The following is a 15,126-nucleotide window of genomic DNA, read 5'->3' as shown; positions in this document are numbered from 1 at the left end:
TAATCAGAGACCATAAAAGCTAGAGCCAACAATTTTGGATCCAGACTTCTGCTGATCATGCATATTTTTTCAATTTCTCTGCCAGATTACCGTCTTTCGCATACAGGAAAAGCCCGAGGGCAAGCAGTAAGATATTTGTCTACGGCCAGGAATGGCCCCACGGTGGGTCCTCCCCGGGTACCGGGTATAAAAACTTGTGGTGAAGTCGCTACGACATTTTTCCCCTTTCTGACTAAAATGTTAATGCTGCATAATTGAGGGATGTGATGCTGTCGCCTCGCTCCTCTGCCTTTCGTCCTTAGTCGCATGTCCCACATCAGCATGGCAAATGAAGTGACAACTGTTGGGGGGCGCAACGCAGATTTTTCACTTTCAGCTCTATATGCAAACTTATTCCGTTCAAGATGAACAAATTTTCAAACGTCAAGTTCAGTCCACCACACGTAACGTAAAGGTGCCTAAATGGTGCAGAACGAAAATAACGAAATTCTTAGCCATCTACGCCTCTTATTGCTCTGGCAATTGCATGTACTTTTGATATAAAACTGCAGTTTCTTTTGGTCACGGAAAATGAGCTATGCGTAAGAACAACCATTTGCAAACTTTGAGTGAACTCTTTCAAAACGACTTTTCCCTAAATATTCCCTTTCTGACCAATCTTTATTGTTGTGGCAACAATTTATAACAATATTTAATATTGTTGAGAAAAGGTATAGAAACGGACCGGCACTTGGCTTCGGCTTATCCGTCACGGAAATAGTTAGCCAGAAGTGCAGAAAGCTTATTGTGCGTTGGGTTCAACTTTTGTACATATCGATGCACTCACCGATAGGCGCCGCCCATTAGTTTATTGATCACCAGGCCAATGTCGTGGAGCGTATAAATGTAGCCCTTGGGTATATGCGGTCGCACATCGCGCAGAATGTAACTGTGGATGACAAAGAAAGAGCAGAGTGGAGAGACAGTCCACATTTACATACTGAGTCGAATGGCAAAAATTCTGGGCAGTCTGTGAACCTGAAATACTCACCCCAGCGTGTTGGCAGGGCCGTGCTTTGTGTTGTAGAGCTCCTCAAGGCGCGGTATTGTTAAAAATTTCTTCATTGAAACGCCGTTCTCCAAAAGTAATTTGACAAAATCGATTCTGTCGTGTTCCAGGGCCTGCATCATGGCTTCATCCAGAGCGCCTGAGGACATGCACACCAAATTAAAATAAGAGGGAAAAAATATTGAAATTTAAACAAATGCCCAGAGGTAGACGGGGAGGACCCACCGTGGGGCCATTCCTGGCCGTAGACAAATATCTCGCTGCGTGCTATGTCCACCCGGTTCCATGTCAGTGCCAAACTCAATTGTTCTGGAGGACTGAGATGCTGCGACTTGAACAAGGCCGTTAGAATGGTCTGATCCAGCTCCTGTGCCTCGCCCTCGGGCTTTTCCTGTATGCGAAAGACGGTAATCTGGCAGAGAAATTGAAAAAATATACATAAAAACCTTAAGTATCTCTTAATGTAGCCCACACCGCACATAATATGCTTTCCTGTCCCCATCCCCATCCCCATCACCCTCCATAGTAAAACAGACCAGTCAAGGACATGGAAATGGAAGACCCCAAAAACGGAGCGAGAGCTCCTTGCTTATTCAAAAACCAATTAAAATCTTAATAACAGTGGCGGCGGAATTGACGAAATGCCAACATTTTGGTCTATGAATCCCTGGTTCGCGGTGATTTAAAATTCATTACACGTTCAATTGAATTCTGTAGCCTAATTATCTCAGCAGGGCCACGTCTACGGGCCTACGACTCCGACTACGAGCATTAATTAAAATTTGAAATCGGTTTGCGCAAAGGTCTAGACTCTAGAGTGATTGAAAAGTTACCGTGGAGGTAACCCCTACATCTACACGACAGTCAGCTTGAATCTCTTGCAGTAAATCGAGCTTAGAAAAGATTTTTCGGGTTACGCGATTTAATTTAATGTCTCCTCTTTATTAATAGTCCGAGAGAAATTCACTGACGACGTACTGAACGGCCAAAAATGCCACTACCCATTCCGATTGCTCTACCAAGGAGAATCTTATTATATTTTCCTGTTCTGTCAACCAAGGAAAATTCGAGCAGCTTACCAGATTCTTATTGCGGGTGCACTGCAGCAGTTCCTGGTAGAGTTTCTCGGCCTGGTCCAGGCCCACTTCGAAAGTTTTCTGTATTGTTCCAATAAGATAGTCCCGCATAGACTCCAACACAGGCTGCTCCTCTCCGTCCGAGGCGTATCTACATATAAATATTTTTGTTAACATTGTCAGGCGCTCCATTATTCCGACTAATTAAACAACAAAATTAAATGTTGCACACAAAAAGGTCCGCCCAGCAGCCGAAGGAATTGGGTGGGCGGTTAGGTAGATAAATTTAAATAATTTTCCCAAATGTCGCGTGCTCGACAATGAAAGGCAACCGGTGCCAACAACAATGCGGGTATCAGCCACATGCCGACTTGTCCTTAATTAAATTGACACACTCTGTACTCGGTCTCTCGTCAAGCTCCCTGGTACTTATGAGTATATGTTCTTTAAGTCCTGGCCGGGTGAGCATCCACCATCCATATTAAAGCTAAGCTATAACTATAGCTTCTCATTCGACTCACTTGTGGACGAAGGCAAGCAAGTCTGCGGCACGCCCGGAACCATCGCACACCACCACGGGCACCGGCGGCGAGTCCGTCACGTACTCAAGCACCGCACGTATAGTGTTGGTGCCGCCTTCGATCACCAGACAGACGACGGGCGTACTGGAATGTGTGACTGCAGCGAGAGGGGAAGATATGGATAAATAGGCATTAAAGCTTATGAGTGAAATGCAACAAAGCCAAGTCAAACAACAATCCCATTCACACATTGATTCTTTCCTCATTCAGAGCTGACTTAAAAAAGAAAAGCACATAAACACAAAGGCACAGTGGCAGCTTGGGAGTTAGGTGCATCAATCCGTGAAATACGGGTCGAATATTGCCTTGTGAGCTGTCAGATACATATGGCTTGTTGGACGCCCTTCCACTCACATGGATGCAGCTTTAGGTTCGATATGAACTTCTCCAGCTTCCGCCGCAAAATCAATTCAGCCCCGTATTTCGCCTGGGTTCCATTGTCGACTAGCAGGAAGTAGGCGTGCCGATTGTTTAGCACGGCCAATTTAGATCTGAAAAAGAGAGATTTAGCTAACGGTTACAATTGCCCCCTTGATTAAGACACATTAAATATGCATTAAAAGGCGACATATGGGGCCAGGATGCGGTTAGGACTCACCTGGGCGAACTAATGCTGTGACAAGGTACCTCCCGGTTGTGTCCCAGCAGCTCATGATTGCGCTCGACTATCCCCCAGGGGGCAATGCCGATGCTGACCACTCGACCTGTCCGCTGCTGACCCTCCAGGAGCAGTGCGTCGCCCACTTGCTTGGTGACCCCTGCGTTGCAGTAGGAGGAAACAACAATAGAAACGATGAGCATTTAGCAAACCAGTATTGACCTTTTTTACACACGATTCTCCAAGAGTAAACAGGGTATATTGTATTTGTGGTCGGAGCAAAGTGCGCAACGCACATAAGGAAACGTTTCCGACCCTATAAAGTAATATATTATTGATCAGCATTTATAGCTGAGTCGATATAGTCATGTATAGGCTCAGATCATTATTATAGCCAGAATGAAGCAATTCATTTCGCTTATATCAACGTTGGATGCATAAAACGTAATTACTTGATCCCAACTACGAAACACGCTGCTCATACCCAAGGTGAGCCCTCGCAGAGCCTGTCAGGAGACCCATTCGGATGCAGGGAGTCGCAATATGTCGGCGACAAGCAGTTGGAAGTGTGCACTCAACCAATGGCTGCGTGATTTCCGCTTATTTATTTAATTTTCGACTGGGTTTTCACCGTTTTCTTTTTTAGTGGCCTGCTGTCCTTCCTTGTTGGTTTTTGCTCAATTTTGTTCTGACTGGACTTGTGTTTGCTTTGCCTTGGGTCCCGCAAGGGGCTTCAGGCGTAAGTAATTGCTGGCAGTAAAAGCTCGGCAGTGTAGTGTCCAGTCTCCTGTGTCCTGTTTCTTCCTAAAAGTTCAACTAATGAAACGAATGCTTACCGGTGTTGGTGCCGCCGGTGAATATCCACGCTCCTGTGGTCTTAGCCGCTTTCAGTAGTCCTTTGCGTATCTCCTGTAAATCGTGGAAAGGTTGTGTTTGTTGTTGTTGTTGTAGTTTTGAAATAAAGGCCATTTAACTAGCGTCTGACACACGAGACACGAGTGGAAAAGTTTTCGCTGCTCACCTTTTTTAGCTTCGCCTGCAAATCAAAGTTGGCCTTGCCGCCTTGAACGGTGATCAGAAGTTTCGGCAGTTCCAGGTTCCATTCCTTTGTGAATAGCTGCACCAGGAGCTCTGGACGCGTGTCGAAGGACAAACGAACGTACTGAAGGCAGGGTGGGATGGACAGAGTAAAAGTTATTGAAGTCCGCAGTAAGGGCAATCGCTTAGAAATTCAGCATAGCCCACCTGAGCCTTCGTGGGATGGGCACCACCTTGGAACTCAATGGTGCCATAGGCATCTGTGGGTTGCGGTCGGGTGTGTTTCGGTGGAAGCCAGAGGTCCCCCGGAGAGCCGCTCTCGATGCCCTGTATGGTCTGATGCGTGACTTGGGCCTGGCCACAGCAGCACCTGCAAATGTGAGAGAAACGACTTGATATACATGCATTTTCCAGGGCCATGACTGACAAGCGATCCCTGCACATCCCTCGCACGGCACAATAAGGAAACAATCATTGTGGCACTCTGCTGCTCAGACATTCAATAGTTGGAATTAGAGTGAATCGAATCATCACGTGTCTGAGGCACATGGAGGGCCCAGTGGATATGGGACCTGTTAGGCCACTGAGTAAATATTTGGCAACGCCAGCAGCCAAAGTCATGTAAAGTCAGGGCCATAAACCCATCCGCGAAGCAATTCAGCTCAGCTATCTACGATAATGAAAACTTTCACCAGCCTGTCAGTCAGTTTATGGCGTAGCTATCTCCACTGTAGGGTTTTGAGTCTAAGGCGGCCTTTGGGTTGTTGTGGTTGTTGCCGCTGCCTCCGTCTGTCATAATAAACAATAAATGCTTGCGGACCCAAATGGAACTAAATACACAATCCCAAGAAAGTCGGGCAGTAGCCGCTGTTGAGCAGCGAACGGAACGCCTCTTGATAGGAGCTTGAAACTGGGTCAACTGGTGACGTCTTGACTTGGTCTTGGACTTCTTTGCCCCTGCCTTTACATCCGATGCAATTTATATGAGAGGACGGGGAAATTAAAGGAATTAGTAGCACTTACTTTGTATCGTCCTTTGGGCATGGTATAAACTTGATGCATTCGCGCTTCTGAAAATTTGTCTCAATCCAACTGCGTGGCTGATGCTAAATGTCGCGCGCGATAAAGTCAAGAAGAGAATAAGGGTTACATCGGTTAATTACTACATCACGAACCCATTAAACATGTTAATTGCTTGCTTATTTTACATTTTTATACACTGAATATACAGCTAGGGGAATAAATGGGAAAATTTAAATAAACTAATAGGAAGAACTGCCATGTGAAGAGATCAATCAATGCACGAGCTGCAAAGTTGCAGTGCTTTGCTTTAAAGTCGAGTCCTTGATGCAAATCGATGATAATCGTTCATACTCGTACATATGTAAAAATAAAAATCAAAAATACTTATATACTTGATTGTTGTAGGAAACTAACCTCGATTCAAACACAAAACGAATAGGAACATTTGTGAGACGCTTCGTTAGCGTCACAACTTTTATACCCGCTACTTAATCAGCCTTAGTGTTTTTTTTTCTTCTTCGAATTTTACATTTTTTCTACATCTGTCATTTACAGTATAAGCAAATTAATTTTTTCATTCTGGCTATAATAGTTATCCAATCTAATCCCAATTCGATGATCTGATAGACATGGTGATTCCCTACGGAATTGCATTTTTAGTTTGATCTTCAAAATTGTGGATATGAGAGCCTTTCTCCTATTCTTGGGAGCAACAGTGTGACTCAAATCCATCTGTATGCAAAGTTTGGTGGTTTCAGCTTTTATAGTGTCTGATATCCAGGCGCTCATCAAGACGGACTGAGGGAAAGACAGAAATGGCTATATCGACTCAACTATTGATGCCGATCAAGAATTATAGGGTCGGAAACGTTTCCGCCTGTATATACAATACAATATTATACCCTACTCTTCGAGTACCGGGTATAAATATGACAAAAGTTAATCTTGAACTTCAGATCTCTCTTTGAAGTTCAATAAAAAAAAAAAATCATCCAACAACAACACAACAGTTAAAAACGTTAAAAGGTTAACAAATAAAAAATTGGTTAGTTTACAAAACATTAATGTGGGAAACAAGGAACGAAATGCGTTAATACATTTTGCAATAAAATAGATTTACAATGTTTGTGGGGGAATAATGCATGTACAATACTACGAGCATCTTTAGGGTTTTTGCTTTCTATTAATTTAGACCATTGGGGACTTGAATGCAAGCTCCATCCACTTTTGATTGAGCTGCATTCAAGAATAAATCGATTGACACTGCTTCCCCTGCCCCTGCCTCCGCATTAATTACTTAAACTGCACACTTAATTCGAAAATATGGATGTCTTCCACTTTCAGTTGCAACTTTGACAGGGACATTTTCGAGCAACAGGGAAGCCACTCTCAAAGGCGGCCGCTAATCCTCAGCACTTATGGGTCATCTTCGGTGCAACGGTGGAATCATAAGCTCCAAGCATTTATTCCTACCTCCTTGGAATGTTCGCTGGCAGCGTGGGCCTTCAGCAGGTCGCGCACGTTGAGAATCAGAACTTTAGATAGCGTCGATGAGACCGAGGAGCGCTTCCGCATCCTTCTCCGCTTGCGGATTCCATGTGGCGTAGCTACGGGAGTGTCCAGGGGTGTGCTCTTTGGCAAATGGGCCCCAGCCTCGGCAGCAATAAAAGCGGATGTGGAGACCCGCACCGCACTCGCCGCGGAAACGGAGCCGGGCGTGTTGCTGTACCGCCGCACGGTGGAGAAGTCTTTGGAGATGCGACGCAGATACTTGTGCGGGGCCAGAGGCGAGTCGACCACAACCATCTTAGCTCTCGCAATGCAGACTATTTTCGGCCGATATTATTTCCTTCTAATTGTACTATCCACACGCAGCATGCTGCATCCGTTTCTCAGGATACGTTTATGCGTTTTGCATTTGCAACCGAATCGGAATTTGGCGTGCAGTCGGTGCGACAAGCCAGTACAAACTGGCACGGACCGCAAATTATGCTGCTGAGCTGTAGCTGTTCTCTCTGCTGTACCTTGCAGTGTGCGGCTGCGGCTGTTTACTGGGAGGGGGACAGAAACTCAATCTCTGCACTATCTGTGTGCCTGTACTCTTACTCGTATCTGTTGTTGCTGTGTAGGTGAGCCCCAACTGCTCTCCAATTAGATATGTATGACAAGCTCCGGCAGACAAAAGATTTGGCGTTTGGCGACACTTTCTGCTCTCCTCTACTTTCCAAGCACCGGCAACGAAAGCTTAAAATCGATTTTCCAGATGGCTCCCAAAAGTATGAAATGCTTTCCGAGAGAAGCATTTAAGGTCGTTAATGTGCATTTGCCGACAAGGTGGAGTAGCATTGTATTCTTTGGTGCTTCTGCATCTGATAACACTACCCGAAACGGTTTTCTCTCAAGGAGCCAAACCAACTTTTTCTGATAGATATGGGGCTTAGAAATGGTCTATTGATTGTTTTTATTTATTTTAGACGGACGGACGGACGGACGGACGGACGGACAGACAGACATGGCTCAATCGACTCGGCTATTGATGCTGATCAAGAATATATATACGTTATGGGGTCGGAAACGTTTCCTTCTGTGCGTTACATACAACCGTTATTCCCCACAAATACAATATACCCTAGTTACTCTTCGAGTACCGGGTATAACAACTGGAATTATTTTGACAGGCTTTTTTTAGAGGTAGCTCTTCTTTCTTTCAGATAACTTAAGTATCTTACATCTAGTTTTAATGAACTTTGTCGTTATAAAAAGCAAACAGTCCTTATTTTTTAGTTCACCGTCTGGGAAATATAAGGATTTTAAACTCAAAAATTATGATTTTTTGTATTGCTCATCAAAATTGTATTTACAAAAAAATCGAAGATCCTTAAGCTATGCACAAAATCGAACCGCTACCCCTGAAAAAAGCATTAACAAATAAAACTAGTTTTTAAAAGTACTTTAAAAAAAAGATCTGCCATAGAAAAAATAAACATAATGCATTAAGAAATTGGAAATCTATCAGAAAAAGTCGGTTTGGTTCCTTGGGGAAAAAAAGTTCGATTTTGTCGAGTAGTGTAAGCAGAGAAGTGCACAACTCGGGACAGGTTTCAGATAAAACAAGTTGGACGGATAGTTCGATGATTCTAATGCCGAAGGGTTTACCCGTTGTCTGTAGGGGTCGTGGCCCAGAGTCTGTGGGAAACCATTTTGAGTAGAAGCTGTCTCATGCCAATTTGTCATTTGGCCAAATTCGATTGTCCTTATTATTGCCTGCAATCTGGAGTTCATCCAAGACTATCTCCCTCTCAGTTATGCAATTATTTATATAATTAATTGCCTTGAATTTTTGGCTAGCTTCATAGATTTTAGCGTGCCAAAATAATTGGTCGGTCTGTCATTCTCAACACCTCGGGATGTATTAGTTTTGCCAAATTTCTGAGATGTTTAGTAGGGAGCATCGACAGCGAGATTTCACGAACGAGTGCTGAATTTAGTTCATTTTGTTAATCAAATGAGGTTTGTAGATTAATTAGCTCCAAAGACCGGGGTTCTATGCTCGGCTTATGGTTGGAAGGATTTCGCGTAAAAAAAAGGTAATGTGCATTTTTATTATTAATAGGCAGGATCAAATGGAAACAAACTAAACGTGGAGTACATTAACAACAACAACGATTGTGGCAGAACGAACAGCGAAAACAATTAAATTATATACAAATTAAGTTCAATGTTGATTGCTTACCCTGGGCACAGTTATATTTATCAGGCCCCAACAGATTTTTTTCAGTCCCCATGGTATCTTTGGGTGTGTTTTAATTATTGTGTTGGTTTTCAGTTTACATTGTACAATGGTCAATGGTTTAGACGTATTGCAACACGTTGCAGGTGGTTTTTGTTGGTGTTGCAATGATTGATATTGATTGTCAGGTGGTCGTTGCAGTAGATGCATTTATATTGATGTTTCAATATTCGTACACATTATTTAAGTATTTGTGCCATTTCGAATACACATTCGAATTCGAGCACAATTGCAAACACCCACGCATCCGCACACACATCGAAACGAATACACGGACAGGTGTACCCGACAAATCGGGTGGTTTGAGTGTGTGTGCGTGTGCGTGTGGTTGGAATGGGAGAGGAGTGTGAAAACACAAAAGAGATTAATTAACATATCGCACAATAATTTAAATTTGCAATGAAGATGTTTAAAAACCGAACGGAAGGCGGAAGAAATTGTGGCATTTCAAGGACCAAAACAGAGCACACATTTTATATTGGTGTGTTTGTGTTGAGTGTTATGAAACGGAGTGCGAGTGTGAGTCATTTTGTCAGTGTTGTGAAAAGCAAAGTTGCAAGTAGAAGAGATATATAAAAGCAAAATTAGTCTTAGAATATGAAAAGAAGACAGGTTCTTCTGAGTGGATTTTCAGAGGGTTTTGTAATGACCTGCCACCAGACCGCTTTGATATTTGGTTTAAAAACAAAGCTCGATGTACATGTGATTGTAATTACAAAAACGAGAAGGGACGTGTGAGACGCTGCTTACGCGTCACAACTTTTATACCCGGTACTCAGTAGAACTACATCTGTACCTTAACGGTTTTTTTTTAAATTTTAAATTTAAAATTTTACATATTACATTTTTTTTACATTTTTTATCAAAATCTACATCTACATAACTTCTCACGCCAACACGCTCCTTTAGCTCTCCCCCCTTCCCTATAACCACACAATGCAGAAGCAGAGTGTGAATGAGAGAATGAGAAAAAAACAATTATAAGCTGCGGGACGGGGTGGGTTTAGCCACTGAAAATACATTTCTTCATTCTGGCTATAATAATGGTCCAATCGGATCTCAATTTGGTGATCTGATAGATATGGTCATTCCCTATGGAATGGCGTTTTATCTTTTATCTTCAAAATTGTAGGTTTGGGAGGTTTTCGCCCGTTTGCGGCGGCGGACGGGTCGGGGCACTATTTACTCTTCGAGTACCGGGTATAATAATGTTCAGCTACAAGCAAAACTGTTTGTGGAGTCAAAGTAGCAAAGTATTAACACCACTAAGCTTGGGAAATGAATTAAGTTGTGGTTATTCAAGAGGTGAAATAAAATTGAAAACTGGACCTAGTACCTGAGGACCACAGAAATGGCCACACACTCTCGTGTGTGAGCCAGTCCGTTTCTTTTTTTTCCCGCCCAAGCACCAAGGGACGACGGCTATAAAAGGTGCCTATTATTATACACGGGGAATATCTTTTTTTCGTTCGCAAACGCATTCGGCACATAAAGAGCCTTATAAAATATACCCATGCCTGTCATATTCCTGTGCACCCACGAGCCAAGCAACTGTAATGTGGTATGCAACACAGTTCAGTGGATGTGGAAGCAAAATGTGACACATTTCAATTTAATTAAGCAGGCAGGCTGCATATTATACGGAACTGGCCAACAGGTATTGGAGCGGGGCAGTGATGGAAATATTTTAATGGGAATAAAGATGAAGTACTATTTTCCTGTGTGAAGTTGCCAATTAATTAACTTCAGTTTCACAAAACGTTTTTCTTTGCCACAAAAAGCGAGCATCATAACATCTGCTTTAGAAAGATGATAAACCGCCGGCATTTTTGCGGTTTCATGTGCCACAGCCACGGCACCATTCATCCTAACATCCTAAGGAAGCGCATCTGTCTCGTCTTCCATCTCGTGCGTAAGGCACACATACCAATTCCCCCTGGCACAATAAACACGACGCTACCTGAGCTGTTCCGAAGCTGTGCAAACTTCTGCTGACTCCCTTACGACTTTCCAAAGTGGAAAATTGTCAGTGAAATTAGTAGTGCCTCCCATGGCAGCATTGGGAATGCGAATCGGCACTCTCGGAGGCCCCGCGTGCACGATTGGCTTCGATTAAGAGTGCGAAATTGACTTTGACAGGAGTTTTCACAATATTTGCGTGAAACCCATACACTTTATGTTCAACTTGAACTGCGAGAACCGAGGAAAGAGAGTAGGAGCAAGTTGCTCACGCTTCACACCACAACGACGACAGCTGTCGATTAACACAAGGCGGCAGTCGTGACGATACGATACGGTACACATGTACATACATACATACATTGATGTGTATGTATGTACAATACGAACACGACTACCGGTCTGTTAGATAATGAGTAGTAAATTACTCATTGAGTGATCAACATCTACTTGTACTTACAAACACCCAGTTGGTATGGAAGAACATGGCTAGCCTAGCTGCTCGTCAGAGGTGAATCTGCACAGTTATGGCCACAAGCTCGGAAAGTGCACATGCAACATTTACGCGTATTCACTATGCGCCCAACGATCCACGATTTCGTTTACGATTAGCGCCTGCCAGATGCGCTTTCAGAGCCAACGATTCCCGCATGCTTCAGTGTCGCGTCGAGAACTGCTGACGGAGTTATCGTTCAATTAGAGGCTCAAATGTAGCGCCAATACAATCGAATGAGAGTGAGAGCATGGAATAACGAACAAAAACAAGTAACAGCGCTGAGGTCGAGAAAGACGACTATCAGATACCCCCGCCATTACATACATATGTATGTATTTGTGTACATATATTCTTTGCCTTGTGTCTAGTTTCTATTGTTTCTTTTTATAAGACATATTTTATAGTAATGTTTTTTGAAATGACAAACAATTACGCAAATTACAATTTGTTACAATTACGCAAACAGCTTATACCCTTCTTCCACCTGCGAGTATAATGGGTACGAACACTCATAACAAGAGCGATGGTACAGAAAGAGCGATAAGAGTGTGTGAGAGTAAGAAGAGAGCGTAGCTGCCCGGCTCTTTTCTATTCGCTGATATCACTTATAATAATTTTTAATAACAATCATAAGGATGTACATATGTAGATGTGTTACACTTATAGAGAGCAAAAGATAGAACAGTTTGTTCAAACTATTTTCAAAGATCTGATTGATCGAAAACAACATCCGATTCTTTTAACAGCTGTAACAGCTACTCGAAAGTTCAATGTGCTTTAATTATAGAAACAAGTATGTAACTCAAAATCATAATTACAGAGGAAGAACATCACTTCACGCAAGGATTTGTTCTGTTGTTCTGTTTGGTTTAAAATGACGCGGATGGGCGGGAAATGTCAAGTTTCAGAGTTTCAGGAACATCGCCAACAAAAACAGTGTGTAAAATGCATCAAAAAAATATCTTTATTGTATGTGTGTTCAAAAAGGGAGATGAAGGCTACGAATGTACGAATGTTCTATGTGACCGTATAATTTTGAAGTAGCACTCAAAAAAGCTAGAACACGCAACAGTAATTTTTCTACAACAAAACTAAACAGTTTTCACTTGTTTGGAAAGTGGTGAAAACAAAAGAGTAGAGCAGCAGATATACAATCACAGAGCAGAGAGTGTCCAATTTTTCCACAACAAAGCAGTCTGGCAGTCAGTCGAAATGATTGAGATATCAGAGAGTAAAGAGCAGAGAAGGATTTTCCGAAAGGAAATAAAGCTGTGAGGATATTAGTGGAAATTATAGAGGTATAGAATGGAGTATCTGGAGAGGACAGAAGTCAGAGTTAAAGCCGTTGCGGCTTTAGATGGATGGCCATTGGTTCGATTTGCTTACCGGTTTCGCTTTGGGCTTCTGTTTGGCCAAACGTTTCTGTTTCAACATCGTCCACAGCGGACGCACAGACACTCACACATAAACGGGACAGACAGGGAGACGGAGCAGAGGCCCAGCTTGGTGTGGCAACCTGCAACCGGCAAACCTACAACAGGCAACGGGCGAAGTGCGAGCGCTGCCAGAGGACGCTTAGGATCCGCTTCAGTTGATTCAAGTCTGATACGTTACTGACGGCAAGTGCAACACGCGGGCTGCTGGGAGTAAGAAAAATGATTATGAAATATAAATTATTTATTGTCTTCTTGGCTTGGCTTTGTCGTGCAGGCAGGCAGAAGGGAATTCGTGCTGGATAGATATAAAGTGAATCCGGTCTCTGGTTTCAGATATGCGGAGTCGGGTGTCAAGTCACATGCAGTGGGACGTCGGTCGGTTTATATGAAGAAAGATATCAAAATTTACATATGTACATTGCACATGCATACATACATACATACGTAGTAATTGACACAATGGGAATAATTAGTAGATCGCTTTTGTGCAAACAAATAAAGACGAAAACACACATAACAAACACATTTATTGTGTGGAAAACACATTTCCACACACAAATAAATACGACACAATAATTCACCCATTCACCTTGCACCCAATTATGAGGCAACCCATGGATGCCACCAAAAGAAAGAAAGGGTTCTTTTAATGCATGCTAATTGTGTTTACTTAGGAGAGCAGGGCGCAAACAAAGATGCCCTGTCTCTGGTTGGGGAAACAGGACACGTGCCGCATGCCACAGGGCACAAGTACTCACCTTGACGGGCTTCTTCACGGACACAGTGCGGGAATATTGATGGTAGACCTGCACATGGTTCGAGGTGAATTTACCCAACATCTGTATCGACTGGCCAAATACCAGGGACGGACCGGACAGCTGGGGCAAATGAACAGCAGGGATCAGCTAACCTGGAAAGAGTTGAATGAGTTATTATTACAGGCAAGAGATACATATGTATGAACCGGGCCGCCGACAGCGTGGGAGCGTCGGAACGTGTGACATATGAGGAGGGAGTCCCTTAGTCGTCTCAAGTGAAAAGCTCAGCCCAAACGGGTCCCGAGTGCCAAGCTTCTTCATTACAGCAATGCGAGCTGCTGGCCCAAAGCAGGAGACCAAGTCCTGTCCGGGCCGTGGTTGGGCGGACGTCCGAAAGTGAAAGAAAGTAAGCGCAGCAGCCAGCGAAAGTTATGCCAAGCATTCCAGCTGAGCATGAATCAAGTGCCAGACCAGGCACGAGCCATGAAACAGAACGAGAGTACAGAACAAAAGGCAGCGGAAGTCAAAGACGACTCCGCCTTGCGCTGCGTAGCCTTAATTTGCGGAATTCAAGACATTCGCTTTCATTCGAGATTATGCTTGAGCAATATAATCCGCCAGCTGCGATGGAGTGCACATGACGATGAGATGGGAGCATCCATGTATAGTACATGTTACATATGTACATATAAACCAACTTAAGAGGACTATTTAATATGACGTTTCATGCAAGAGAACCGGTATCAAACAAAGCAATTTAATTAAAGCAAATAGCTAGACTAATGAATATAGAATTATGGAATGCCCCTGTTTCCCTTGACCCATTTAAACAATTGAACATTTTGAATGACTTATGTATTTACATATACATTTGTATGTACATATATACAGGTACATACATATACATATATTTGCGACCAGTCCACGTTGGATGGAGCATCAGAGCTTTAATCTAAATACAGGTCCACAGTGTGCGCAGTTAGTATAGAAGACTCAAAAAGTACAAGGCAAAATCGATACCTTAATACGCTTCTCACCCACATGTGATTAAGCTTTGAGCACTCCCAAAGGCACAAAATTGAGATAATGTGCAATTAAACGTATGGATGACTATCTGGGGAGTAAGACTTTTAATTGGACTTTAATAAGCAGTTGCCTTCCTGGTTGTGTATCCTTGATATAGCCAGCGAACATGTGATTTATAGACAGTATCAATAGACAGAATCGCGTATTAAAGACCGAAAACTTCTCAGTAAGTGTTACCACTTACGGCAGGCATCGAAAACTTTCCAGTTTCCAGCGGTTTTCACCCGTAATTTATAA

General features: G+C 43.1%; 1 protein-coding gene across 22 annotated transcripts in view; it reads right to left on the bottom strand.

Annotated features, from left to right (window-relative positions):
- LOC117592165 (transient receptor potential cation channel trpm) overlaps positions 1-15,126 on the bottom strand; it is a 47,559-nt gene that overhangs the window by 18,965 nt on the left and 13,468 nt on the right. For 4 of the 22 annotated variants that reach the window (XM_034285739.1, XM_034285742.1, XM_034285740.1 and 1 more), the window contains exons 1-12: positions 6,838-7,231; positions 5,365-5,447; positions 4,549-4,711; positions 4,325-4,465; positions 4,140-4,212; positions 3,304-3,463; positions 3,060-3,196; positions 2,646-2,802; positions 2,128-2,275; positions 1,274-1,460; positions 1,031-1,187; positions 827-928 (exon numbers count right to left, since the gene is read on the bottom strand). In XM_034285739.1, coding sequence (XP_034141630.1) covers positions 827-928; positions 1,031-1,187; positions 1,274-1,460; positions 2,128-2,275; positions 2,646-2,802; positions 3,060-3,196; positions 3,304-3,463; positions 4,140-4,212; positions 4,325-4,465; positions 4,549-4,711; positions 5,365-5,447; positions 6,838-7,170 — 1,841 coding nt within the window. In that variant the 5' untranslated portion in view covers positions 7,171-7,231. Of the gene's footprint in view, positions 1-826; positions 929-1,030; positions 1,188-1,273; positions 1,461-2,127; positions 2,276-2,645; positions 2,803-3,059; positions 3,197-3,303; positions 3,464-4,139; positions 4,213-4,324; positions 4,466-4,548; positions 4,712-5,364; positions 5,448-6,837; positions 7,262-9,097; positions 9,155-11,573; positions 11,751-12,995; positions 13,250-13,803; positions 13,956-15,126 lie in introns of those variants that run through there. The other 18 variants (XM_034285753.1, XM_034285755.1, XM_034285756.1 and 15 more) reach the window with 15 other exon arrangements.

Source organism: Drosophila guanche, unplaced genomic scaffold (assembly GCF_900245975.1).
Source record: "Drosophila guanche unplaced genomic scaffold, DGUA_6, whole genome shotgun sequence".
In the NCBI taxonomy this organism is placed as follows: domain Eukaryota; kingdom Metazoa; phylum Arthropoda; class Insecta; order Diptera; family Drosophilidae; genus Drosophila; species Drosophila guanche.
Note: the sequence above shows the minus strand (reverse complement) of the source record. Positions and strands in the feature narration are given on the sequence as shown.